At 44.8% G+C, this 26,722-nt stretch overlaps 1 protein-coding gene across 1 annotated transcript; it reads left to right on the top strand.

The window, feature by feature from the left end:
- On the top strand, window positions 1-26,380 carry pane1 (proliferation associated nuclear element). Its single transcript, XM_080217521.1, has 6 exons — window positions 1-88; window positions 2,313-2,392; window positions 8,920-9,018; window positions 13,541-13,620; window positions 14,508-14,599; window positions 26,032-26,380. The coding sequence occupies exons 1-6, from the start codon at window positions 32-34 to the stop codon at window positions 26,170-26,172; spliced, it is 549 nt and encodes a 182-aa protein (XP_080073647.1). The 5' UTR covers window positions 1-31; the 3' UTR covers window positions 26,173-26,380.
- The last annotated feature ends 342 nt before the right edge of the window (window positions 26,381-26,722 follow it).

The following is a 26,722-nucleotide window of genomic DNA, read 5'->3' as shown; positions in this document are numbered from 1 at the left end:
CCGGGGCGGGCGGTTTGGTTTGGCGCGCGCAATGGCGGTGCTGAAGCCGCTGAACAAACACCCGGATCTGAACAGCGGCACCGCGCTGGTGAGGCACTGACCCCCTCACTATCCGGCCCCTCACCCTCCCCTCCCTCACTGCGCTGGTGAGGCACTGACCCCCTCACTATCCGGCCCCTCACCCTCCACACCCTCCCCGGCTGGTGAGGCACTGACCCCCTCACTATCCGGCCCCTCACCCTCCCCTCCCTCACTGCGCTGGTGAGGCACTGACCCCCTCACTATCCGGCCCCTCACCCTCCACACCCTCCCCGGCTGGTGAGGCACTGACCCCCTCACTATCCGGCCCCTCACCCTCCCCTCCCTCACCGCGCTGGTGAGGCACTGACCCCCTCACTATCCGGCCCCTCACCGCACTGGTGAGGCACTGACCCCCTCACTATCCGGCCCCTCACCGCACTGGTGAGGCACTGACCCCCTCACTATCCGGCCCCTCACCGCACTGGTGAGGCACTGACCCCCTCACTATCCGGCCCCTCACCCTCCACACCCTCCCTGCGCTGGTGAGGCACTGACCCCCTCACTATCTGGCCCCTCACCCTCTACACCCTCCCCGCACTGGTGAGGCACTGACCCCCTCACTATCCGGCCCCTCACCATCCGGCCCCTCACCCTCCCCTCCCTCACCGCGCTGGTGAGGCACTGACCTCCTCACTATCCGGCTCCACACCCTCACCACGCTGGCGAGGCACTGACCCCCTCACTATCCGGCCCCTCACCATCCGGCCCCTCACCCTCCCCTCCCTCACCGCGCTGGTGAGGCACTGACCCCCTCACTATCCGGCCCCTCACCCTCTCCTCCCTCCCCGCGCTGGTGAGGCACTGACCCCCTCACTATCCGGCCCCTCACCCTCACTACCCAGTCCCTCACCTCAGCACCCTTCAACCCCCCCAGCCCCTAAACCAGCATTCCTCCCCCACCCCACTGTGCTGTTGAGAGAGACACACACTGCTCGCCCTCACTACCCCTCACTCCCATTCATTCCCTCTTCCCCTTCCTCTTCTCCCCCTCATCCACTCTTCCTCATTCTCTCTCTTTACCTTTCCAGGTAAAGACTTCCCTTTACCTGTGCCCCCCCTTTCTGGCACCAACATGGTGGGCTGAATGGTCTCCTGTTGATGTGTCCCTCTTCCAGTCATCTTGTCAACCCCATCCTCTGAGTCCCTCTCTCCATTCCTTCTCCTAATCTGTCCGTTAATTTGGTGGGGGGTAATAATGATGGACAGGCTGAGTGTGTGGGCATCTGCCTGGCAGATGTAGTATGATATGGATAAATGTGAGGTTTTGCACTTTGGTAATGATAATAGGAAGACGGATTATTACACGATTGGGTGTAACTTGAGAGAGGTGGAATCTTCGTGCATCAGTCGCTAAAAGTAAGTGCGCAGGTACAGCAAGCAGTAAAGAAGGCAAATGGTATGGTGGCCTTCATAGCAAGAGGATTGTGTATAGGGATAGGGATGTTTTACTGCAATTGTATAGGGCGTTGGTGAGACCACACCTGTGGTATTATGTGCATTTTGGTGTCTTTATCTGAGGAAGGGTGTCCTTGCTATAGAGGGAGTACAGTGAAGGTTTCCCAGGCTGATTCCTGGGATGGCAGGTCTGTCATATGAGGAGAGACTAAGTCAGTTAGGATTATATTCACTGGAGTTTAGAAGAGTGAGAAGAGATTGCATAGAAACTTATAAAATTCTAACATGGTTAAGACAGGGTAGATTCAGAAAGAACGTTCCTGATGGTGGAGGTGTCCAGAATTAGGGGTCATAGTTTGAGGATAAGGGGTAAACCTTTTAGAACTGAGATGAGGAGAAATTTCTTCACCCGGAGGGTGGGGAATGTGTGGAATTCACTACCACAGAAAGTAGCTGAGGCCAAAACCTTGTTTGATTTCAAGAAGAAATTAGATATATCTCTTGGGGTTAAAGGGATCAAGGGATATGAGGGGGGGGAGGGGGGATCAGGATATTGAATTCGATGATCAGCTGTGATTAAAATAAGTGATGGATGAATGGCCTCCTCCTTCTAGTTTCTATGTTTCTCTGAGCATTTGTGATAAAGGACGAGGCTTGGTCATGATTCTTTCCCCTCTGAATTTGCTGCTGAGGTTTTAGCTGCTTTGAGAAGGCACCAAATGTACCCGTCAATTGTTGGTGCCTTCAGTCAGTGGCTGGATCCATGTCGCTAAATATGTTTTGACTGCAGGAGAATTCAGAATTGGAGAGATTTATTTCTTCTCTTCCTGTTGCAGTTGGTGGGAGCTGAAGGTCTTCATCTGGACCAACTTGCAGCGGCAATCCTGAAGGAGAACAAGTCCTTTGAAGTGAATGTGTAAGTCCCACAAGGAGCACCCAAATTATTTAAACATTATCCACACCGTAATAATCATTGCTTCTACCAAAGAGTCCGTGCAGACATGATGGGCTGAATGTCCTTTGCTACAATCATTTAAAACTAAACTATGTTTAGTTTACACTTTTATTTATTAGCGTCACAAGTGGGCTTACATTAACACTGCAATGAAGCTACTATAGTCAGATGCAACAAGGGAAAATTGTTATTGATGATACAGGAGTAAACTGTTCAGTGGCGTGTTCTAGCAATACTCAGTCTCTTGTCAGAATACCAATTACTGAGGCAGTGTGCAAATATTCTGGAAGGTTTTACACAGTTTTCTCTTCCCCCTGGGAATCTGGTCTAAGTCCAGTTCAAACCAGTGGGATCTGAGTCCGTCTTTGCTTTGCGGAGATAGTGTTAGATTAAATGAAGAGACTTCCAATTTTGTCCAAAAAAAACTGGTAAGTCCACATGGTGAGTGTTTATTAAAATTAGTAAAGGATGACCAAGAGGGAAATGAAGGCAGAAAGAAGATAGTCTGAATTGTGGAGAAGCAAGAGTCTAATGAAAGTGAAGGATTAAAAATAAATTAATAGAAGAAAAAGTTGTGGAGAAATTAGTTGAACTGCAAGTTGACAAATTCCTCGAGGTGGCTGTTGACCAGGTATTTTCTAGTGTTTTAGAAGAGCTGGAAAGGTAGCAGATTCAGGGACGCTCCCTGTGGACTGGAATGTAACACCACTGTTTCAGGAAGGAGACAGAGAAAATGAACGGTAGGGCCAGCTAGCCACATCTGCATCTGTATTACGAAAATACTCAAATCTGAATTTTGAGAACTGGGCACTTGGCAATTTAGGCAGTGTCAGCATAGATTTATGAAAGGGCCATTGTTTCGTTACCGATAGTCTTTTGAGGGTGTAACTAACAGGATCTTTAAGTATTTGTATTTTCAGAAGGCATTCGATAAGGTGCTACATAGGAGGTTGTTAAACAAGGTTAGGATTGACTTTGATTTATTGTTGTCACATATATTAACATAAGGTGAAAAGTATTGTTTCTTGCCTGCTTTACAAACCTTTCGTAGAGTACATAAGGAGAATGAAAGGAGTGGGTGCAGAATATAGTGTTACAATTATAACTAGGGTAGGTCAGCTTTAGAGTCATCAAGGTTTACAGCATGGAAACAAGCCCTTTGGCCATAACTTGTCTGTGCTGTCCAGTTTTTACCACTCAGCTAATCCCATTTCCTTCTATACCCATCTTATCCATGTAACTGTCTCAATGCTTTTTAAAAGACGCAATTGTATCTGCCTCAACTACTACCTCTGGCAGCTTATTCCAGGCACCCATCACCCTCTCATAGAATCATAGAATCCTACAGTGCAGAAACAGGCCCTTCGGCCCATCGAGTCTGCACCAACCACAATCCCACCCAGCCCCTGTCCCCATATCCCTACACGTTTTACCTGCTGATCCCTCTAACCTACACATCCCACTACACTAAGGGGCAATTTTAGCATGGCCAATCAACCTAACCCGCACATCTTTGGACTGTTCATCTGTGTGAAAAAATTGCCCCTCTTGCCAATAAAGGCAAGCGTGCAATATACCTTCAAAACCTTTTCCACCTGTGCTGCTACCTTTAAGGATCTGTGGACTTGCACACCCAAATCCCTCTGTGTGTCTATACTCCTGATGGTTGTGCCATTTATTGTATAGCTCCCCTCTGCATTAGATCTACCAAAATGCATCACTTCGCATTTATCTGGATTAAATTCCTTCTGCCATTTCTCCACCCAATTTTCCAGCCTATCTATATCCTGCTGTATTCTCTGACAACGTTCATCGCTATCCGCAACTCCGACAATCTTTGTGTCGTCCACAAACTTACTAATCAGAGCAGTTACATCTTCTACCAAATCATTTATATATATCACAAACAGGAGAGGTCCCAGTACAGAGCCCTGTGGAACACTAGTCACAGACCTCCAATCAGAAAAAAACCCCTCCACTGCTACCCTCTGTCTTCTATGGCCAAGCCAGTTCTGTAGCCATCCAACTAGTTCACCTTTGCTCCTGTGAGATTTAACCTTTTGCACCAGCCTGCCATGAGGGTCCTTGTCAAATGCTTTACTAAAATCCAGGTAGACAACATCCATGGCCCTTCCCTCGTCAATCATTTTTGTCTCCTCCTCGTAAAACTCAACCAAATTTGTGAGGCATGATCTCCCTCATACAAAACGATGTTGTTTGTCGCTAACGAGACTATTCAGTTCTAAATATGTATAGATCTCTTAGAATCTTCTCCAACAATTTCCCTATCATGGACATCAAGCTCACTGGCCTATAGTTACCCGGGTTATCCTTGCTACCCTTCTTAAATAACGGGACCAAATTTGCTATCCTCCAATCCTCTGGGACCTCACCTGTGTTCAGTGAACAAAGATTTCTGTTAGAGGCCCAGCAATTTCATCTCTTGTCTCTCTCAGTAATCTAGGACAGATGCCATTTGGCCTTGAGGATTTGTCCACCTTAATGCTTCCTAAAACACCTAACACTTCCTCCCTTGTAATTGTGATTTGTTCTAACGGGTCTACACATCCCTCTGAGACGCTACTAATCAATGTATCCCTCTCCTTTGTGAATACTGATGCAAAGTATTCATTTAGGATCTCACCTACTTCCTTGGGTTCTAAGCATAATTCCCCTGTTTCGTTCTTGAGAGGTCCGACTCTTTCTCTGACAACCCACTTGCTCCTAACAAATGGATAAAATGCCTTGGGATTCTCCTTAATCCTGTCTGCTAAAGACATTTCGTGACCACTTTTTGCACTTCTAACTCCCTGTTTGAATTCTTCTCTACTTTCTCTATATTCCTCCAGTGCTTTGTCTGTTTTTAGCTACCTGAACCTTATGTATGCCTTTTTTTTCTTGTTGATTAGACCCACAATTTCTCTGGTTATTCAGGGCTCTCGAATCCTATCCCATCTTTCCTTTTTACAGACACATGCCTGTCCTGTACTCCTATCAACTGCTCCTTAAAAGACTCCCAAATGCCAGATGTGGATTTACCCTCGAACAACCTCTCCCAATCAACAGCCACCAAATCCTGCCTAATCTGGCTGTAGTTAGACTTGCCACAATTCAGCACCTTACCCATAGGACAGCACTCATCCTTTTCCATGACTATCTGAAAGTTTACAGAATTGTGGTCACTGTTCGCCACATGTTCCCCCACTGAAACTGATGACCTGACCGGGCTCATTCCCCAGTACTAGGTCCAGTATAGCCCCCTCTCTAGTTGGACTATGAACACATTGTTCCAAAGAACCTTCCTGGACACATTTTACAAATTCCTAGCCATCCAGATCCCCAGCCCTAAGGGATTTCCAGTCTATATGAGGGAAATTAAAGTCTCCCACTACAACAACCCTATTTTTTCTACACCTGTTCAGAATCGCCTTACACATCTGTTCCTCACCTCCCTGTGGGCTGTTGGGAGGCCTGTAGTATACCCCCAGCATAGTGACTGCGCCCTTCCTGTTTCTGAGCTCTACCAACAGTGTCTTGTTACATGATCCTTCCAAATTGTCCAACTTCTAAAGCTGTAATATGCTCCCTAACCAGTATTGCTACTCCCCCACCTCTTCTAGCTCCTCCTCTGTCTCGCCTAAAACTCTTATACCCTGGAATATTCAGCTGTCAGTCCTGTCCTTTTAACCAAGTCTCTGTCACTTGAACCACATCCCAGTTCCACACATGCATTAAGGCCTTATGTTTATCTTTTTTTTCCAATCCAATCAAGTCAATTTCAAGCCAATTCAGAATTCCAACAAGTTGGGACATTCCCGATCCAAGCTGACAAGACAGGGCTCTCACCTCCTGCCTTGGGCTTGAGCTACATGATCCAGGCTGATTGGAGTAGGTGTAACTCCACCTCCAAGGCTTGATCTAATTTGCATCTTAGCCAAAAGGCCGAGATGCCGCTTTATCTGTTTTGCCCTTTACGCTCCTTATATTGAAGCAGATGCACTCCAGGCCCACTGAGTTCATCCTCACCCAGATTGCTCTTCCTCTTAGGTAGCCTTGTCTTGGCCTCATGCTCGTCACCAGTCTCTACACTTGCTGACCTATTGTTCTGATTCTCACCCCCCTGCCACATTAGTTTAAACCCTCCCAAACCACACTAGCAAACGTCCCAGCCAGGATATTGGAGCCCCTCCAGTTCAGGTGTAACCCTTCCTTCTTGTACAGGTCCCATCCTCCCTGGAAGACTTCCCAGTGATCCACAAAACTGAAACCCTCCCTCCCAGTTCTTTGGCCACATGTTCAGCTGCACAATCTCCCTTTCCTAGCCTCACTAGAACGGGGCACATGGAGTAATCCAGAGATTGCTACCCTAGAGGTTCTGCTTTTAGCCTTCTACCTAACTCCCTGAATTGCTCTTGCAGTATCTCCCTGCTCTTTCTGCCTATGTCATTTACACCAATGTGGACAATGACGTCTATCTGATTACTCTCCCTTTTAGAATACAGAGACATCCAGGACCCCGGCACCAGGGAGGCAGACTATGATCCTGGAGTGTCGTTCATGCCCATAGAACCGCCTGTCTGTGCCTCTAATGATTGAGTCCCCCATTACTATTGCTCTCCTATTCTCCCCCTTTCCCTTATGAGCCAAGCCTGACTCCGTGCCAGAGACCTAGTCACCGTGGCTTACCCCAGAAAGTCGTCTCTCTCTCACACACACGCACACACACACCCTCCCCCCAGTATCCAACACAGTATGCCTATTTTGGAGGGGAACAACCACAGGGGATCCCTGTACTGACTGCTTCCTCCCCTCCCCTCTCCTGACTGTCACCCAGCTAGCTTCATTTTTAGGTGTTACCACTTCCCAATAACTGCAATCTATCACCCCGTCTGCCTCCCAAATGATCCAAAGTTCATCCAGTTCCAGCCTTTAATTCCCTAAGGCGGTCTGTGAGGAGCTGGAGCTGGAGCTGGGTGCACCTCCCACAGGTGAAGTCAGCAGGGTCACTAACGGTGACCCTTACCTCCCACATCCTGCAAGAGGAACATTGGACTGCCCTACCTGCCATCCTCTCCACCAAACTCCCAACAAGATAAGAAGAATTAGAAAAAAGAAAAGCTTCCCTGTTCCCACACCGAGTCTTTCTTTCTTAGGTTAGAGGAGGAGGGGGGTGGGAGACACTACACGTGTAATGTCTCGGATTTCCTCACCGTTCAAATTTATTGGATAAAACAAAATTATCCAGGTCTCCCCATGGCTGACTTTCTGCTGATTTGAAAAAAAAGAGCTCCAAAAAAGTAAGTTAAAATCAAAACTCAGCTTACCTTCCAGCTCTCCTCTCCAAAATCGCTCCCCTCTCTGCCTGCTGCACTGGAAGAATGAGCAAGGTTACGGGGATAAGGCAAGGCAGTAGGATTAGGTAGAATGCTCTTTCAGAGAGTGAATGTGGAATTGATGGGCTGATTGGCCTCTCCTACACTGTGAAGTGTCTGAAATTAGAAAATGAGCTATGAGGAGACATAAAGAAGATGCAAACAGAGTTAGACTTGTTAAACAACAGAGTATAAAGTTGGTTCTCTTTAAAAAAGATTGTTTTTAAACTTTTATTAGCCATGAGGCCGGAACGATTAAAGAAAAATTCACATTTGTAGATTGGACAAGTGGGAGGGAACTCGGGTCGGGAATGAGCAGAGGAAGAGTTCATATCTTTCTTTACTTATGATGGCACTGCAGTTTCCACCATAAAAAAAATCATGCATTTGTTTGCAACATGGGCCAAAGAAACCACCCAAATGAATGTTTTAAGTAATTGGATTTTTACTCACTGACATGAGAGCTCTCTGGGTAAATCTGTATGCAGTGGCAGTTCCCCCTCAACATATCTACTTACTCGGCACATCACAGTTAAAGAAATGGAGAAGTTCTTTCTATGCTTGGTGGATGAGAAGTTTATTTATTAGTCACAAGTAAGGCTTACTGTAACACTGTAATGAAGTTACTGTGAAATTTCCCTAGTCGCCACAGTCCAGCGCCCGTTCGGGTCAATGCACATAATCAGTACATCATTCAGACTGTGGGAGGAAACCGGAGTATCCGGAGGAAACCCACGCAGACGCGGGCAGAATGTGCAAACTCTACACAGTGACCAAAGCCGGGAATTGAACCTGGGTCCTTGGTGCTGTGAAGCAGCAGTGCGAACCACTGTGCCACCGTGCATGTTGAAGCAAGTTCAATTTCAGTCCTGTGTATATGCTGCTGCAGGCTAACTATATGGACTTGTCACGTTACACCAATATGAGGGTAACACTGTCTGTCTGCACTGGGATGTCACCCATATAACCGGACATCTCCCATCATTGCATTTCTGTCTAGGATTGTGTTCACAAACCTATTCACCATGACAACTAACGTGTAGCCATCTCCAATTTATCAAAGGATTTGCAGTTGAAATCCCAGTATAACTCTGAAACTGGCTTATTTTTGTTTAGTCACTTAGCAAAACGCCTACCGTTACCTGTGGAGAATGAACACACCAGACCACGGATAGATCTCATTGTCTTTGTCATGGATTTGCGTAGTCAGCACAGGTGAGTTGCAATTGCCTTTAAATGTGCATCAGTTTAGAATGGAATCATAGAATCCCTACAGTGCAGAAGGAGGCCGTTCGGCCCATCGAGCCTGCACCAACCACAATCCCACCCTGACCCTATCCCCATAACCCCTCATATTTACCCTCTTAATCTCTCTGACGTCCCTCAACACTAAGAAGCAATTTAGCATGGCGAATCAACCTAACCTGCACATTTTTGGACTGCGGGAGGAAACTGGAGCACCCAAGAAAACCCATGCAGACACGAGGACAATGTGCAAACTCCGCACAGACAGTGACCCAAGCTGGGAATTGAACCCAGGTCCCTGGTGCTGTGAGGCAGCAGTGCTAACCACTGTGCCACACTTCAGTCTAGTTACTGTCAAATCCTGGCTCTATATATTATCCACTGGTGCCAGGAGAGCAGCATTCGTGCAGATTTCTAACCTATTGAGCAGTTTTTCAGATTTGTTTCTTGGAGGTGCAGTATGCTTATCTCTTTTATTGTCTGTGAAGTGCTTTACAAATAGAATAAAAGTACTTTTAATGTGTAGTTGCTGTTACGGTGGGCGGCACAGTGGGTTAGCACTGCTGCCTCACAGTGCCAGGGACCCGGGTTCAATTCCCGGCTTGGGTCACTGTCTGTGTGGAGTTTGCACATTCTCCCTGAGTCTGTGTGGGTTTCCTCCACGTGCTTCAGTTTCCTCCCACACTCTGATGTCCAGGTCAGAGTGATTGGCTACGCTAAATTGCTCCTTGGTGTCCCAGAATACGTATGTTAGAGGGATTAGCAGGGTAAATATGTGGAGCGTTGGGTATAGGGCCTGGGTGGGATTGTTGTCAGTGCAGGCGTGATGGGCCAAATGTCCGCCTTCTGCACTGAAGAGTTTCTATGGTGTAATTTAGGAAATGTGGTCACCAATTTGTGCAAAGCAAGCTCCCACAAATAGCAATAAGATAAATAACCAATTAGTTGGCAGGTAACATTTGCACCACACAGCCAGTCAATGACCATCGCCAATAAGAGAGAATCAAACCATTTCCTCATGACGTTTAATGGCATTTACATTGCTGAATCCTCCACTATCAACATCCAGGAGGTTATCATTAACCAGAAACTGAACTGGACCAGCCATATAAATACTATGGCTACAAGAGCAGGTTAGAGGGTTGGAATTCTACAGAGAAAAAGTCACCTCCTGACTTGCTCCATCATCTATAAGTCACAAGTGTGACGGAATATCCTCCACTTGCCTGGACGAGTACAGATTCAACAACACTCAAAAAGCTCAACACCATCCAGGACAAAGCAATCTGCTTGATTAGCACCTTATCCACCGCCTTCAATATTCACACCCTCCACAGTGTGTACCATCTGTGTAGGCAGCATAGTGGTTAGCACCAGGAACCCAGTCTTGGGTGACTGTCTGTGTGGAGTTTGCACATTCTCCCCGGTTTCCTCCCACAGTCCAAAGATGTGCAGATTAGGTTGATTGAGTATGCTAAATTGCCTCTTGGTGTCAGGGGGATTAGCCGGGTGAATATGTGGGCTTAGAGGGTTAGGGCCTGGGTGGGGTTGTCGTCAGTGCAGTCCGATGGGCCAAGTGGTCTCTTTCTGCATTGTAGTGTTCTATGATTCTGTGATCTACAAGATGCACTAACTGCATCAGTTCATCAAGTCTCTTTCAATCACAACATCCAAACCCGTGACCTGTACTATCCAGGTGCATGGGAACACTCGCCATCCTGACTTGGAAACATATTGCGTTCCTTCACTGTCGCTGGGTGAAAATCCTGGAACTCCCTTTCAAACAGCACTGTGGGTGTACCTACACCAGATTGACCCCTGCAGTCAAGAATCACCACCACCTTCACAAGGGGCAATTAGAAGTGGGCAATAAATGCTGGCCTAGTCAGTGTCATCTACATCCCAGAGATGAATTAAAAAAGATAAACATTGGCCAGAGCATCAAGGAGACCTCCCTCTGTCTTCAAGAGTACATCCACCTGAGACGGAGGATGGGGACTTGGTGTAATGTCCTACCAAAGGAAAAGCACCTCTGATAGTGCTGGATGAGTGCTGCATTATATTGAAGTGTCAGCCTAGGTTACGTGCTCAAGTCTTGTGGTCCGCTTCTGAAGATGAAAGTGGTACCGTTGTGCCAAAGCTGATACTTGTTAGAATTCCTGTGGAGATCACTAACATAAAAGAATCAAAAGTCCCAAACTACCCCAGAACTACCTGATGGATAAGGTTTCAGTTTTTAAAAATTTTTACTGTAACGGTCAAATCAATGCAAGTTAAACCTGAGTGAACAGGCGTAATGCTGATAAAACAAAGATGGATCTCTGGGATTTACTGGCAGTTCCCCACAGCACACATTGCACACACACACTTCCACAGAACACTGTTTTTCCCAGGTGGAGTTTCAGTTCCTCTATTCACTCAGGAGTTAGGTCTGAACTACAGTCTGACAGTAGCTTTACTACACCAAGTGCAAAAGATACAATATCCACCAAACAGCGCATCCGTTCAGATTCTTCTCATGCAATCAGCCTTTTTGGTATTTTTATCCAGTTGTCTGATGACTTTTTTTCCTAGTTGTCTAACACGCACAGCTTTCCTGCAGCCATTCTACTGTTCATAGAATCTTACCATGCAGAAGGAGGCCATTTGGCCCATTGAGTCTGCTCTGACCACAATCCCACCCAGGCCCTACCCCCATAACCCCATGCATTTACCCTACATAGTCCCCCTGACACTAAGCAGCAATTTAGCACAGCCAATCCACCTAACCCGCACAATTTTGGATTATGGAAGAAAACCACAGCACCTGGAGGAAACCCACGCAGACACTGGAAGAGCGTGCAAACTCCACACAGGCAATCACTCAAGCTATGAATCGAGCCTGGGTCTCTGGAGCTGTGAGGCAGCAGTGCTAACCACTGTGCCACTGTTCTCCTGCTGAAATACTGAACTCTGAGAGTTCTGTATTTGTTTTGACCAGTGGCTCTGATTTTACCTGTCAGCTTTGTTTTTTACCCTTCCCCCACCCCCTCCCCCAATCAGCTTCTGTTTCACTAGAAAAAGCTATAGATTGGTTTATCAGAAGTTCAATGTCACAGCCAGGAATTCTAACTTACAGCCACCTGGAGTTTTAGTTCCTTTATCAATTAGGGACTGTCTCAATAAAAGGGCTTTGAAATTACAGTCAGTGTGAACAATAGCTTGCGAACTATAGAATTCATCACTATTGAAAAGATGTGGGGTAAACTATATTACATAATTATAAAGTCTGGAATTCAATGTTATTGTTTTCCTTTGGATAGGGAACAATGTACTAACTCTGATCACATGGAATAAGAACAATCTGGAATAATAACAATCTCAATTAAAGGCTCACCCTCCCTGCTGTATTCATCAGTGTAGAAATTGTGTCTGAATGCAGGCAGTAGAAATCAAGTTGTTCATGATGTATTTGACCCTGGTAATTACTCGGCATAATTGACAATAGATTCTCATTTGAGGTTTTTAGTTTTTTATTTATTAATGTCACAAGTAGTCTTACATTAATACTGCAATGAATATATTCAACGGCCCAACCTTCAATATATTCACTGACCCAGCACACTCAGCTCTTCAGTGAGGGGGTGGGGTGGAATTCCAAAGATTAACAATCCTCTGAGAGAAAACATTCCTCCTCAGTGCCATCTGAAATGGGAGACACCTTATTTTGAAACAATGGCCCTTTGTTCCAGATTCCCCCAAGAGGGAGAACACCCTGTCAGCATCAAACCTGTAAAGCGCCCCCCCCGACCCCTGTGTCTCAATAAGGTCACTCCTCATGCTTCTAAACTCCAATGAGTGTGGGCTCAACCTCTCCTCGTAAGACAAATCCCTTCATTCCCAGGAATTAGCCCAGTGAACCCCTCTAAACTGCCTCCAGTGTAAGTTTCAAATCTGTCCTAAAGAGACCAAAGCTGTGCACACTACTCTGTGTGGCCTCACCAATGATCTAGAGTTAAAGTTAATTAGTCACATTTAGGCTCACATAAACACTGCTATGAAGTTGCTGTGAAAATCCTGTAGTCACCACACTGTGGTGCCTGTTTGGGTACACTGAGGGAGAATTTAGCACGGCCAATGCACCCAACCAGCACAAATTTTGGGCTGTTGACAGTGTTATTGTCACGAATTGGATAATTTATCTGTGATGCTCAGTGGATTAAAGTAAGCAGAGAAATAATTGAGTTCGGAGTTTGACAATGCAGAGCTCGCTATTCCAAGCATATGGCAGCTACTGTTGATTTTCTTCCTAATACGAATCATCAGAAATGGTGAAACCAAAATCACGCACAGAGTGAGCATCATCAAGATAAGGACCTGCTTTTATACAAGCTGTATACATTAAAATGGGCCCAAAAGGGCAAAGAGCATGAATCATCTCTGTACTATCATTACATTGTCTCTTTCCTTTTTGAAAAAGATCTCCATTAATCTCTGTTTGCTTTAATTCCAGTGTAGAAACTGTGAAGGCATCTCTGGCCTATGTCGATGTAACTTATTTTCTTGGGAAAGTTTGCTTCCTTGCAGTTGGAGGTAAGTGTGAAATGAAAATGGAACTGAATCTTTGAGACACTCCTATCAGCCACATTTTGATGCTATTGTTAATTTTCAGAATGATTGAATTGTGGAATCCTTCCCCTCTTTTCCCTTATACTCGCCAGAATTTTCAAGTCAAAATTGCGCGAACCAATCTGCTGGTATCTGATTTACTGTCATCTTGCACTCCTTTTAACTTTGGTGTCCTGCATGATGCTTGACTCCACTAGTTCAATCCCTGGGGTGTCGTTCTATTTTGACAGATTAGTCAAAACAATTTAGACAGCATGGTGACATAGTGGTTGACACTGCTGCCTCACAGCGTCAGGGAGCCGGGTTCAGTTCCGGCCTTGGATCACTGTCTGTGCAGTCTGCATGTTCTCCCCGTGTCTGCATGGGTTTCCTCCAGGTGCTCCGGTTTCCTCCCACAGTCCGAAGATGTGTGGGTTAGGTTGATTGGCCGTGCTAAATTTCCCTAAGTGTCAGGCGATTAGCAGGGTAAACATGTGGGGTTATGGGAATAGGGTCTGGGTAGAATTGTGGACTCGATGACCAAATGGCCGCCTTCTGTGCTGTAGGGATTCTGTCATCCTAAAATTCAGTGGTGACCAGAAGTCAGGTCCAGTTTAGCAGGGTTTGGTGGGCAAGTGAATGAGCTGAAAATAGGAATGATGGAGGGTCATTGAGGAATGGGGTAGAAAGCAGGGAGGTATGCTGTGTTTGTAAAATCCCATTCATGCGGTCAATAAGTGATATTATTATAAGTGACTCGCTGCGAAATTCAGGGAAAGTGATCTGCTTTGAATTGGCTAGGGCAAATATCAATTGAATAATATTCACCTGAGACTTTGGCAACCCAATTCACATCTGCGTTTCTGGCACAGGCAAGGCTGTTAAACACCAGTCAGTAGAGATGTACACTCTGAAGCAACTGGCAGATTCCTATTCGAGCCCCCTGATTCCTGCTGAGCTGGAGGTAAGAAGCATTCTGAGCTAGTTGTTGTTTGGATAGTGTTGGGACCGTGCGATGTGTCAGATATTATTTCTTTGTTGTTTGGATTACACTTTACTGATTCTTAGTTGTCTTGACTGATTTTTATCTTTTCTACGGGCCTGGGTGCATACTGAACACTAAATCCCCACTTAATATTGTTTCATTTTTAATGTTATCAATTAAGTAATCACACATCTATTTGATGTTGCCAGTTTCACTTTAACATGTTTGCCACAGACTTCCTGCTGTGTCTGTACATGACCTTTCCTCCAGTGCTCCACACTCACCCTCTGTCACTCTCTCCCCCTTGCTGCCGGCTGTGCCATCCATTCTTTCTTTAACCATAGATGCCATAGAATTGCTGTGCTTCAGATAGAGTCCCGTTGAGGGCGGCATGGTAGTACAGTGGGTTAGCACTGCTGCTTCACAGCTCCAGGGACCTGAGTTCAATTCCCAGCTTGGGTCATTGTCTGTGTGGAGTTTGCACATTCTCCTCGTGTCTGCGTGGGTTTCCTCCGGGTGCTCTGGTTTCCTTCCACAGTCCAAAGATGTGCGGGTTAGGTTGCTTGGCCATGCTAAAGTTGCCCCTTAGTGCCCTGAGATGTGTAGGTTAGAGGGATTAGTGGGTAAATATGTAGGGATGTGGGGGTAGGGCCTGGGTGGGATTGTAGTCGGTGCAGACTCGATGGGCCAAATGGCCTCTTTCTGCACTGTAGGGTTTCTATGGAGTTTGCACCAATTCTCCAAATCGGAGCATCCACCCAAACCCTCCCCTCTGCCCTATCCCCGTAATCCTGCACACTTGCTGTGGCTAATCCACCTAACCACGTCTTTGGACTGTGGGAGGAAACTGGAGCACCTAGAGACATGGGAAGAATGTGCAAACTCCACACAGTCACCCAAGGCTGGAATGGGACTGGGGTCTCTGGAACTGTGAGGCAGCAGTGCTAACCACTGTGCCACCCATAAAGTTCCCATTTAGCCCCCAGAGTTTGTTCCTCAGCCACTCTTTCTCCTGCTCCCATTCTGAACTCGCGCAGAAGTCCAAAGCTCAGTGTAGTGGCAGATGTTGGTCGGTGTCAGCTACCTCCAACAACCAACCTCAGCCACTAGATGGAACCTGGTCAATCCAAATGTACTGTAATGTAAATGAGTATATTTTTAAATATTTTACATGTATTCTCTATTATGTTATATATTGAATGTATTTTAATTTTCAAGTTATTTAATCTAGGAATGCAGAATGCTGCACATGATTGTTACAATATTTTAACTTGTACATTTGCTTTTTCAAGCGAGATGTGTCTGAAGGAATCTAACTCTGTCTTTGACATTGATTCTTATGGGAACCCACGATTCACTACAGTTGTTTTACTTAAAGTTGCCATGTTCAGGAACACAACCGTAGCTTTAACTGAGCATTCCATGTACGGTGGTGAGGTTCTATTTCAGAGAGGGAAAAAGATACTTAATTTTTATTCAATATGGCCAATCAGAGGCACGGGTGCCATTTGCAGGAGAGGTGATTTGTCAGAGTGAGAATGTCAACACCATTTTAAGAAGAGTTGTCTTTTTCAATGCTGGCATAAAGAAACATAGAAAGTAGGAGCAGGAGGAGACCACTCAGCCCTTCTAAACCTGCTGCACCATTCATTATGATCATGGCTGATCATCAAGCTCAGTAAACTGTTCTTGCCTTCCCCCCACCCATATCCTTTGAACCCTTTTGCCCCAAGAGCTCTGTCTAACTCCTCCTCGATAACACGCAATCCACATTAAACTGCATCTGCTGTGCATTTGTCCACTCATTCAACTTGTCCAGATCACACTTGAACATCTCTGCATCCTCCTCACAGCTCATCCTTCCACCCAGCTTTGTGTCATCTGTAAATTTGGAGATATTGCCTCATCTAAATTATTAATTTATAGAGTGAATAGCTGGGATCCCAGCACTAATCCCTGTGGTACCCCATTTGTTGCTGCCTTCCACTTGGAAAAAGATTTGTTTATTCCTACTTGTTGTTTCCTGTCTGCCAATCAGTTTTCTATCACTGTCAGTTCACTATCCCCCAATCCCATGTGCTTTAATTTTACATGCAATCTCTCATGTGGGACCTAGTCGCAATCCTCCTGAAAGTCTAAATAAACTTTCAGGAGGTCACCAGTAGAGTGCCCCAGGGATCTGTTCTAGGACCCTTGCTGTTTGTCATTTTCATAAATGACCTGGATGAGGAAGTGGAGGGATGGGTTAGTAAGTTCGCCGACGATATGAAGGTTGGTGGTGTTGTGGATAGTCTGGAGGGATGTCAGAAGTTGCAGCGTGACATAGATAGGATGCAAGACTGGGCGGAGAAGTGGCAGATGGACTCCAACGTGGATAAATGTGTAATGGTCTATTTTGGCAGGACCAATGGGATGCAGGAGTACGATATCAAGGGTAGGAGTCTTAACTGTGATGAACAGCAGAAGGATCTTAGGGTCCAGGCCCATAGGACTCTTAAATCGGCCTCGCAGGTGGAGGATGTGGTCAAGAAGGCGTATGGTGTACTGGCCTTCATTAATCGAGGGATTGAGTTTAGGAGCCGGGAGGTAATGCTGCAACTTTATAAGACCCTTGTCAGACCCCACTTGGAGTACTGTTTGCAGTTCTGGATGCCTCGCTACAGGAAGGATGTGGAAGCTATTGAGAGGGTGCAGAGGAGATTTACAAGGCTGTTGCCTGGATTGGGAGGCATGCCTTATGAAGGTAGGTTGAGGGAGCTAGGTCTCTTCTCCCTGGAGAGACGAAGGTTGAGAGGTGACCTGATAGAGGTTTATAAAATGTTGAGAGGAATATCGGTGGATTCTCGGAGGCTATTTCCCAGGGCTGAAATGGTCGCTACGAGAGGACATAGGTTTAAGGTGCTGGGAAGCAAGTACAGAGGAGATGTCAGGGGTAAGTTTTTCACTCAGAGGGTGGTGAGTGAGTGGAATCGGCTGCCGTCGGTGGTGGTAGAGCTGAACTCGCTTGGGTCTTTTATAAGACTTCTGGATGAGTATATGGGATCTAATGAGATTGAGAATTACAGATAGTTCAATGGCTTGGTAGGTATAGATGTGATCGGCACAACTTGTGGGACAAAGGGCCTGTTTGTGCTGTAGTGTTCTATGTTCTATAAACCACATTCACTGGCTGCCCTCGTCAACTCTACTAGTTACATCTTTGAAGAATTCGAGTAGATTTGTTGAGCATGATTTCCCTTTTGTAAATACATGCTGACTCTGTCCAATTCTGCCACTATTTACCAAGTACTCTGCTATTAAAATTTCTATAATGGACTCTAGCATTTTCCCCACATCAGGTTGAATGGTCTTTAATTCTCCATTTCTCTCTACCTCCCTCTTTAAATAGTAGAGTAACATTAGCTACTTTCCAATCCATAGGAACTGTTCCAGAGTCTATAGAACCTTGGAAGATGACCACCAATGCGTTCACTATTTCTAGAACCAATTCCTTCAGTACTCTGGGATGTAGATTAACAGGCCCTGGGGATTTATCAGCCTTCAATATGATCAATTTCCCCAACACCATTTCCCTACTAATACTCTCACTAAACCCTGTGTTCTCCAACATTTCTGATATGTTATTTATGTCCTTCTTTGTGACAACAGAACTAGATTTTGTATTTAGTTGGTCAGCCATTTCTTAATTCCCCTGTTCTGACTGTAAGGGACTTACATTTGTCTTCAATAATCTTTTTCTCCTCACATATCTGTAGAAACTTTTACGGTCAGTTTTTATGTTCCCTGCAAGTTTACTCTCCTTCTCTGTATCCCCTTCTTGATCAAGCCCTTGGTCTTCCTTTGCTGAATTCTAAACAGCTCCCAATCTTCAGGTCTGTTGTTTATTCTCGCCAATGTGTGTCAATTCTTCCTTGGATCTAACACTATCTCTAATTTCCCTTGGAAGCCATGGTTTGGCCACCTTTCCCATTTTATTTTTACACCAGACAGGAATGAACAGTTGTTGCAGTTCATCCGTGCATTCTTTGAATGTTTGCCATTGCTGATCCACCATCATCCCTTTAACATAGAACCCTACAGTGTAGAAACAGGCCCTTCGGCCCATCGAGCCTGCACCGACCACAATCCCACCTAGGCCCTATCCCCATATCCCTACACATTTGCCTGCTAATCCCTCTAACCTACACATCCCAGGACGCTAAGGGGCAATTTTAGCATGGCCAGTCAACCTAACCGGCACATCTTTGGACTGTGGGAAGAAACCGGAGCACTCGGAGGAAACCCATGCAGACACGAGGAGAATGTGCAAATTCCACACAGACAGAGACCTGAGCTGGGAATCGAACTCAGGTCCCTGGAGCTGTGAAGCAGCAGTGCCAACCATTGTGCTACCGTGCCACCCTTTAAGTAACATTTTCCAATCCATCAGAGCCAACTCATGCCTCATACCATCTTGGTTTGCTTTATTAAGATTCAGGACCCTAATCTCAGAATCAACTGTGCCACTCTCCACCTTAATGAAGAATTCTATCGTGTTATGGTCGTTCATCCCCAAAGGGTCTTGCACATAAAAATTGCTAATTATTCATTTCATGATACACAGTCTATGATGGCCTGTTCTCTAGTTGGTTCCTCAGTGTATTGGTCCAGAAATCCCATACACACTCCAGGAATTCCTCCTCTACGATATTGAGACTAATTTGATTTGCCCAATCTATATGCAGATTAAAGTCATCCATAATTACAAATGTTCCTTAATCACATGCATCTCTAATTTCCTGTTTAATATCATTCCCAATATTGCCACTGCAGTTTTGGGGGGGTTCTATGTACAAATCCCACTGACATTTTTTGCTCCTTAGTATTTCTCAGCTCCACTCATATAAAATCCACATTGTCGGAGGTAATATCCTTCCTCAGTATGGCATTAATTTCCTCTTTAACCACATTGCAATTCCACTGCCTTTACCTTTCTGTCTGTCCTTCCTCAATCCCTGCTCACCCTGCAGCCATGTCTCAATAATCCCAACTATATCATACATGTTTACATCTATTTGTGCAATTAATTCATCCACTTTACTGTGAATGCGCCATACTTTAAGGCACAAAGGCATTTTAACGTTCCTTGTCCCGTTCCCGTTATTTTGCACTGTGGCCCTGGTTGATTCTGCACTTTTCTTATTTCCGAAGCTGTATGCTGGTTTCTGATGGCTCGGTCTTTCAGTTTTGGTCTGATGTTTTTCATACAAAATTGTGGGAAGCTTATATTGAGTTTTCAAATGTACACTCCACCTCAGCGCTCTCTCTCTTGACTCCTGCACTGTTGCTAAATTACCAGACAACTCATCCAACATCCAGTACTGCATAAGCAGAAATTTCCTCCAATTGAAAATTCTGAAAGTCAGACTTTTTGGTCACCGTTCCAAACTCGGTTCCCTAGTTACTCACTCCATCCCTCTCTTCTCCCTGGTGACAGTCTAAGATTAAACCAGTCTGTTTGCAATCCTAGGGTTACATTTTACCCCGAGGTGAGCTTGTGACTTCCTTTGTGCCAACGTTAAAGGCACTTGTTTACATCTCTGTAACATTGTCCAGCTCCACCCTATCTCAGCTCATCTGCTGCTGAAACCTCATTCGTGCCTTTGTTACCTCTGGATTCAACTATTCCAGTCCACCTCTGCCTGCTGTCTCACATTCTTCCTTCTGTAGACTTGAGGTCATCTGAAACTCTAAGGTCCATGCCTGAAGTCATAGTGAGTCCTGTACTCACTGATCTACATGGATTACTGGCCAAGCAATGCTTGACTTTAAAATTCTTATCCTTCTTTTCAAATTCCTTCATGTTTAAAGTTTGTTAGTGTCACAAGTAATGCTTATTATTAACACTGCAATTAGTTACTGTGAAATTCCCCTAGTCACCACGCTCCAGCGCCTGTTCGGGTCAATGCACCCTAACCAGCACGTCTTTCAGACTGTGGGAGGAAACAAGAGCACCTGGAGGAAACCCACACTGACATGGGGAGAACGTGCAAACTCTACACAGACAATGACCTAAGCCAGAAATTGAACCCAGGTCCCTGATGCTGTGAGGCAGCAGTGCTAACTACTGTACCACCTTTTCATGGCTTTGCCCTTCCCTACCTCAGTAAACCCCTCCAACCCCAAAATTCTGATCTCTTGTGCATTTCTAATTATAACAGCTGCACTATTGGTGGCTGTGCTTTAAGCTGCCTGGTTCCCAAACTTTGGAATTTCCTCTCACCCCTTTGACTCCACTTTCCTCCTTTAATCTTAAAAGCCACCATATCTACCAAGCTTTTTGACATCTGGTCTAATATCACCTTATGTAGTTCAGTGTTACATCTTGTGATTTAATGCTGGTGAAGCACCTTGGGACAGTTAATTGAAAACTGCTTGTAGGTATAGAAATAGTTGTTGAAGCTGATTTGTTTTCAGGATTCCCTGTGGAGTCTAGGGTCTGTTGTGCTGCTATGGGTAGATCCTGAGTAGAGAGCAAGCACTTCCCTGCAGGGGAAGAAGGGAATCTTTCTTTTAATTTTCCAAAACTCTTTAGGTTCAGGGAGTTTCTAATAGATTGGAAAATAGCAAATGTACCTCCATTATTCAAAAAGACAGTGAGACAGAAAGTGGGAAACTACAGGACAGCTTAATATCTGTGACAGGGTAGGGCTGCATGGTGGCACAGTGGTTAGCATTGCTGCTTCACAGCACCAGGGATCTGGGTTCAATTCCCAGCTTGGGTCATTGTCTGTGTGGTGTTTTCACATTCTCCCTGTGTCTGAGTGAGTTTCTTCCAGGTGCTCCGGTTTCCTCCCACAGTTGGAAAGGCATGCTGGTTAGGTGCATTGGCCATGTTGAATTCTCCCTCAGTGTATCAGATCAGGTGCCAGAGTGTGGCGACCAGGGGAATTTCACAGTAACTTCATTGCAGCGTTAATGTAAGCCCACTTGTGATGCATAATTAAATTTTTAAAAATGTTGGAAGCTATTATTAAAGAAACTATAGCAGGGCATTTGGATTAGCTCAAGGTAATCAGGCAGAGTCAGTATGGTTTTAACTAACTTATTAGAATCCTTTGAGGAAATAATATGTGGGTAAAGGGGAATTAGTGGATGTACTGTAGTTTGGCATTTGATAAAGTGCCTTCCTATCCAATCTATCTAAATTCCTCATAATCTTGTACACCTCTATCAGATCCCTCAACATTCACTGCTCCAAGGAAAACTGCCCCAGCCTATAATCTTTCCTAATAGGTGATTACAGAAAATAAAAGCTTAATAGTGTAGGGGTAACATTGGTATGCGCAGAAAATTGGCTGGCTTGCAAGAAGCAAAGAGGTGGCATAAATGGGTCTTTTTCAAGATGTAACAAGTGGTGTGCCACAGGGACTGGCCTGATCAGTACTGGGACCTCAACTGTCTACAATTTATATGAATGACTTGGGCAAAGGGATGGAAAGGATGGTTGCCAAATTATCTGACAACACAAAGATAGGAAAGTAAGTTGTGAAGATGATGTTCATAGAAGGGTGATGGTAGAGGGATGTTTCCATAACTGGAAGTCTGTTCCCAGTGGGGTTTGGCAAGGCTCAGTGCTCGGGCCCTTGCTATTTGTGGTGTACATTAATAATTGGGACTTAACTGAGAGGGGCATGGCCAAGAGCCTTGCGGATGATACAGAAATTGGTGGAGGTGTATAAGAGGTGTATATTCTATCCATCCTATATCCCTCATTATCTATGTTCTAAGATAATGAGGGACATAGGATGGATAGAATGGTACTTTTTCCATTAGTGGAGGAGTCAATAACCAGGGATTTTGGATTTAAGGTGAGAGAAGAAACTTTTTCCATCCAGAGGGCGGTAGGAGTCTGGAATTCACAGTCTGAAAGGGCAGCGGAGTCAGAAACTCTTGTAACATTCAGCGAGCATTTAAATATTCACTAGCACTGCTGGAACCTCCAGGACTCTGGGCTGCAAAATGAGATTAAAGTTGTCAGAGTTTAGTTTACTAGTGTTCTGTGCTGTAAAATATGAATCTATGATGTAAAGAGGCTACAAAATAGATAAAGAAAGGTAAGGTGAGTGAGCGATGATCTGGCAAATGGAGTATAATGTGGGAAAATGTAAAGTTGTCTATTTTGGTAAAAAGAATTAAAAAAAAGATATTATCTAAATGATCAGAGGATGTAGAATTCTGAGATGCAGAGAGATCTGGATGGCTTAATGCATGAATCACAAAAGGCTAGTATGCGGGTACAGCGAATAATACAAAAATATGGCTGTTATGTTTCAGTTGTACAAAGCACTAGTGAGACCACATCTGGAGTATTATGTACAGTATTGGTCAGCTAATTTAAGGAAGGATGTAAATGCGTTGAAAACAGTTCGGGGAAGCTTTACTAGACTAATGCCAGGAATGGGTGGGTTGTCTTTTGAGCAAGGTTTGGAGAGGTAAACCTTTATCCGCTGGAGTTTAGAAGAATAAAAGGCGACTTGATTAAAACATACAAGATCCTGAGGGGTATTGACAGAGTGGATGTGGAGAGGGTGTTTCTTGTGGGAGAGTATAGAGCCAGAGACTCGCTGTTAAAAAATGAGTGGCCATCTGTTTGAAATGGAGATAAGGTGAAATATCTTCTCTCTGGGGGTTCAGAATCTTTGGAAGCCTGTTCTTCAATTGGCAGTGGAAGCAGAGTCTTTACATTTATGCAGAACGAGATAGATTCTTGATGAGTAAGTAGGTGATCTGTTATCAGGGATAGGAGACACTTGAGGTTACTGTCAGATCAGTAATGATATTAAATGGTAGAGCAGGTTTGGAGGGCTGAATGGCCTACCCCTGTCCTTGTTTGTAACTGTGCGTGGATTGTATGCAGGAAAGCTGACCTGACCTCTGACAATCTGGGATTGGGAGATCTTGTAAGAGGTTTTGTCCTCTGCTGTTTAATACAACAGATTAATGATAAGGGGTGGGGATATTTGGATATGGGTATTGGTGTTTTGCAAAAGTTATGTTGTAAAGGAAAAATAACCAGCTGGAGTTTTCAATAACGGAAAGCTTACATCATCAATAAACTAAATTTACTTTGTGTACTGAGGCCTGGCTCATCCGTGGGTGTCCTTACGTTTTCATACTACAGGTTTTTTCCTCTGTAGACGGTTTCAGAATGTTTTCAACCACTCTATAAAGATGTGAACTTGAAAAAATAGTCCAGCACCGGAGATGCTTTCTCATAACGTGGCGAGGGGAGAGTAAAAGCAAAACAGCCTGGGAGTGTGGTCTGTGGGCAGAGTGTTTCGAGTTTAACCCAGGCGCAAGCTGGTGTTTAGGTTTAATGGTGTTAGCAAGGTGTCTTCTGTGACTTTCTTGTAAGATTTGCTAATCTATGGATGAGTTAGATGCTACAAGTATTGATATAACATTGCACAATATTATACTAGCGTTGATGCTCAGTTTCTCTCTCAAGCCCTCTTCACAACTCTGCAGCTATTTTACATAGTCCTAACCTGGCATACCTAAAACTCTGTATATAGTATTGCACTTACTCTTATTCCAAAGATTAGGTGACATCTAATAAAGAACAAAGAGCGATACAGCACAGGAACAGGTCCTCTGGCCAACCAACCCTGCGCCGATGCACAATTTCTATTCCTCTGTTTGTCTCCTTTTCATCTGTCTATCAAAGTACACCTTGAACATGGCTAATGTGCATGCTTCCACCATCTCCACTGGCAGTGTGTTCCAGATACCCAACATCCTCTGTGTGAAAAACTTTACCCACACATCTCCCCTAAACTTACCACCTCTTACTTTAAACCTGTGCCCTCTTGTATTTGACCGTTCCACCCTGGGAAAAGCTTCTGGCTATCCACCCTGTCTATGCCTCTCATAATTTTGTAGCCTCCACTTTTCCAGTGAAAACAATCTGAGTTTACCCAACCGCTCCTCAAATCTAAAACCCTCCAGACCAGGCCACATCCTGGTAAACCTCCTTTGCACCCTCTCCAAAGCATCCTTCTGTTAGAACTGCATGCAATATTCCAAATGCTGCCTGACTGAAGTTTTATACAGTGTAACATAACTTGCCAACTTTTACACTCTGCCCTGGCAGTTGAAGGCAAGCATGCTGTATGCTTTCTTAATCACCTTATCCACCTGTGTTGCCCCTTTCAGGGATCTGTGGACCTGTATGTCCAGATCCCTCTATGTCAATGTTCCTAAGGATTCTGCCATTTACTGTAAAATTCATACCTAAATTTGATCTTCCAAAACGCATCACCTCGTATTTGTCTGGATTAAACTCCATCTGCCATTTCTCTGCCCAAGTCTGCAATTTACTTATATCCTGCTGTATCCTTTGACAATCCTCATCACTACCTGCTGTTCAATTTTTTTGTCATCTGCAAATTTACTAATCAATCCACCACCAGTTTCAGTCAGATCATTTATATATACTACAAACGACTGAGGGCATTGAACTGAACAGATCGATCATTTTCACTTCTGGTCATAACCATGTTTATAAGTGGAATGAATTTAATTGGGGTTTAAAAGAGAGAATTCCACTTCATGTCCGTAAGATAGTCATATTCCGTTTTAGAATTCAGATCACAGAATTGCCAAGGTACAAAAAGAAGCCGCTCAGTCCGTTGTGTCTGCACCAGTTTTCTGAATGAGCAACTGATTTAGTGCCATTCCCCTGTATTCTCCCTGTAACCCTGCATATCCTTCCTTCTCAGATAAAATTAAATTGCCTTTTCAATGTCTCGATTGAACCTCTAAATCATATTGGCCAGGTAACTCTAGCACCAGATTGGCTGCTCACTGAGTGGTTTCATGACCACAGTGCAGAAGGAGGCCATTCAGCCCATTGAGTCTGCACCAACAACAATCCCACCCCAAGCACCATCCCCACACATTTACCCTGCTAATTCCTCTAACCTACACATCCCGAGACACTGATGGGCAATTTAGCATGGCCAATACACCTAACCTGCACATCTTTAGACTATGGGAAGGAACAGGAGCACCTGGAGGAAACCCACTCAAACACGGGTAGAATTTGCAAACTCCACAGTCACTGACCCAAGCCAGGAATTGAACCCAGGTCCCTGGTGCTGTGAGGCAGTAGTGCTAGCCACTGTGCCACTCCCTTTGAAGGTGAGTTTAAAAGGGTAGTTACTTACCCTTTGGCTTGTAAACTGTGCATAATACACAGCAACTGAATGAGGGACAAAAGGTCATGTTATAAAAACCGGGATGAAACAGCCCATTCTGCAGGGTAACATACCAGAGCGACTTTGTGTATATTGTGGAATTTCTGCTTTGATCTTTGCTTCAATTTGCAAACTGGATAACACTGGACTGAAATAACATGTTTTATTTAGTCCACAGAGGGAAGATCTGTGATTGCCCAAAGACTACTTCAGATATTGAAGGTTGCAGCAGGCCTGGTACCAGGTGTCTCTGCCCTTGCACTCAGCTCCTTGATAAGACCCTCCTTCAAGAGCGAAATAGAAAGATGCTGAGTGGTAGATTGGGTTAATGGTGACTCCTCATCAACTGATGGCTGAGGAGTCACTCTATTGTTTTTGCCATATTCACCTGTCTACATTGACCTGCGATTTAGTCTGCAAAAAAAATGCAGATTTTCTCAGCCTTGGAATTCACCAAGGAGATTATTTCTTTCAGTTGGTTCTGCGAAAAATGCTTTAAATGATACAATGTGCAATAGAAATAAAGTGTATATAAATATATATTTGGATCTTGTCCAGTTTATTTCATTCAGATCAAATACCATTGGACTTGGTAAAGTGCAGCATTCGTCAGGAAGGAAGGCTGGAGAAATGAACATTTGGCCAATTTTCAAACTCTCCAACCTTTCTACAATAGATAGATAACTCTTGGTGCACTGGAAAGAACATCACTGCAGCCAGCCTAAGATTGGTTGACCATCATAGTAGCTGAAGGAAGCTTGAATGAATGAAGTGGTGTGTGGTCGCCGCAGTGCAGGCGTGGGGTTCAGAGGAGTATCCAGTCTGACACAGCTGTTGAATTTCTGAACCGCGTTGAGAGAGG

This window comes from Carcharhinus amblyrhynchos, chromosome 35 (genome assembly GCF_965287045.1).
Source record: "Carcharhinus amblyrhynchos chromosome 35, sCarAmb.v2.hapA, whole genome shotgun sequence".
In the NCBI taxonomy this organism is placed as follows: Eukaryota; Metazoa; Chordata; class Chondrichthyes; order Carcharhiniformes; family Carcharhinidae; genus Carcharhinus; species Carcharhinus amblyrhynchos.
This window is presented reverse-complemented; position numbering and strand designations above follow the sequence as displayed.

Bases quoted from the DNA above. Each gene is read 5' to 3' on its own strand.
- pane1 (XM_080217521.1), top strand. From the start codon at position 32: ATGGCGGTGCTGAAGCCGCTGAACAAACACCCGGATCTGAACAGCGGC. The intron at 89-2,312 runs GTGAGGCACTGA...TTCCTGTTGCAG, and splicing joins TGAACAGCGGCACCGCGCTG to TTGGTGGGAGCTGAAGGTCT. The intron at 13,621-14,507 runs GTAAGTGTGAAA...TTTCTGGCACAG, and splicing joins TTGCTTCCTTGCAGTTGGAG to GCAAGGCTGTTAAACACCAG.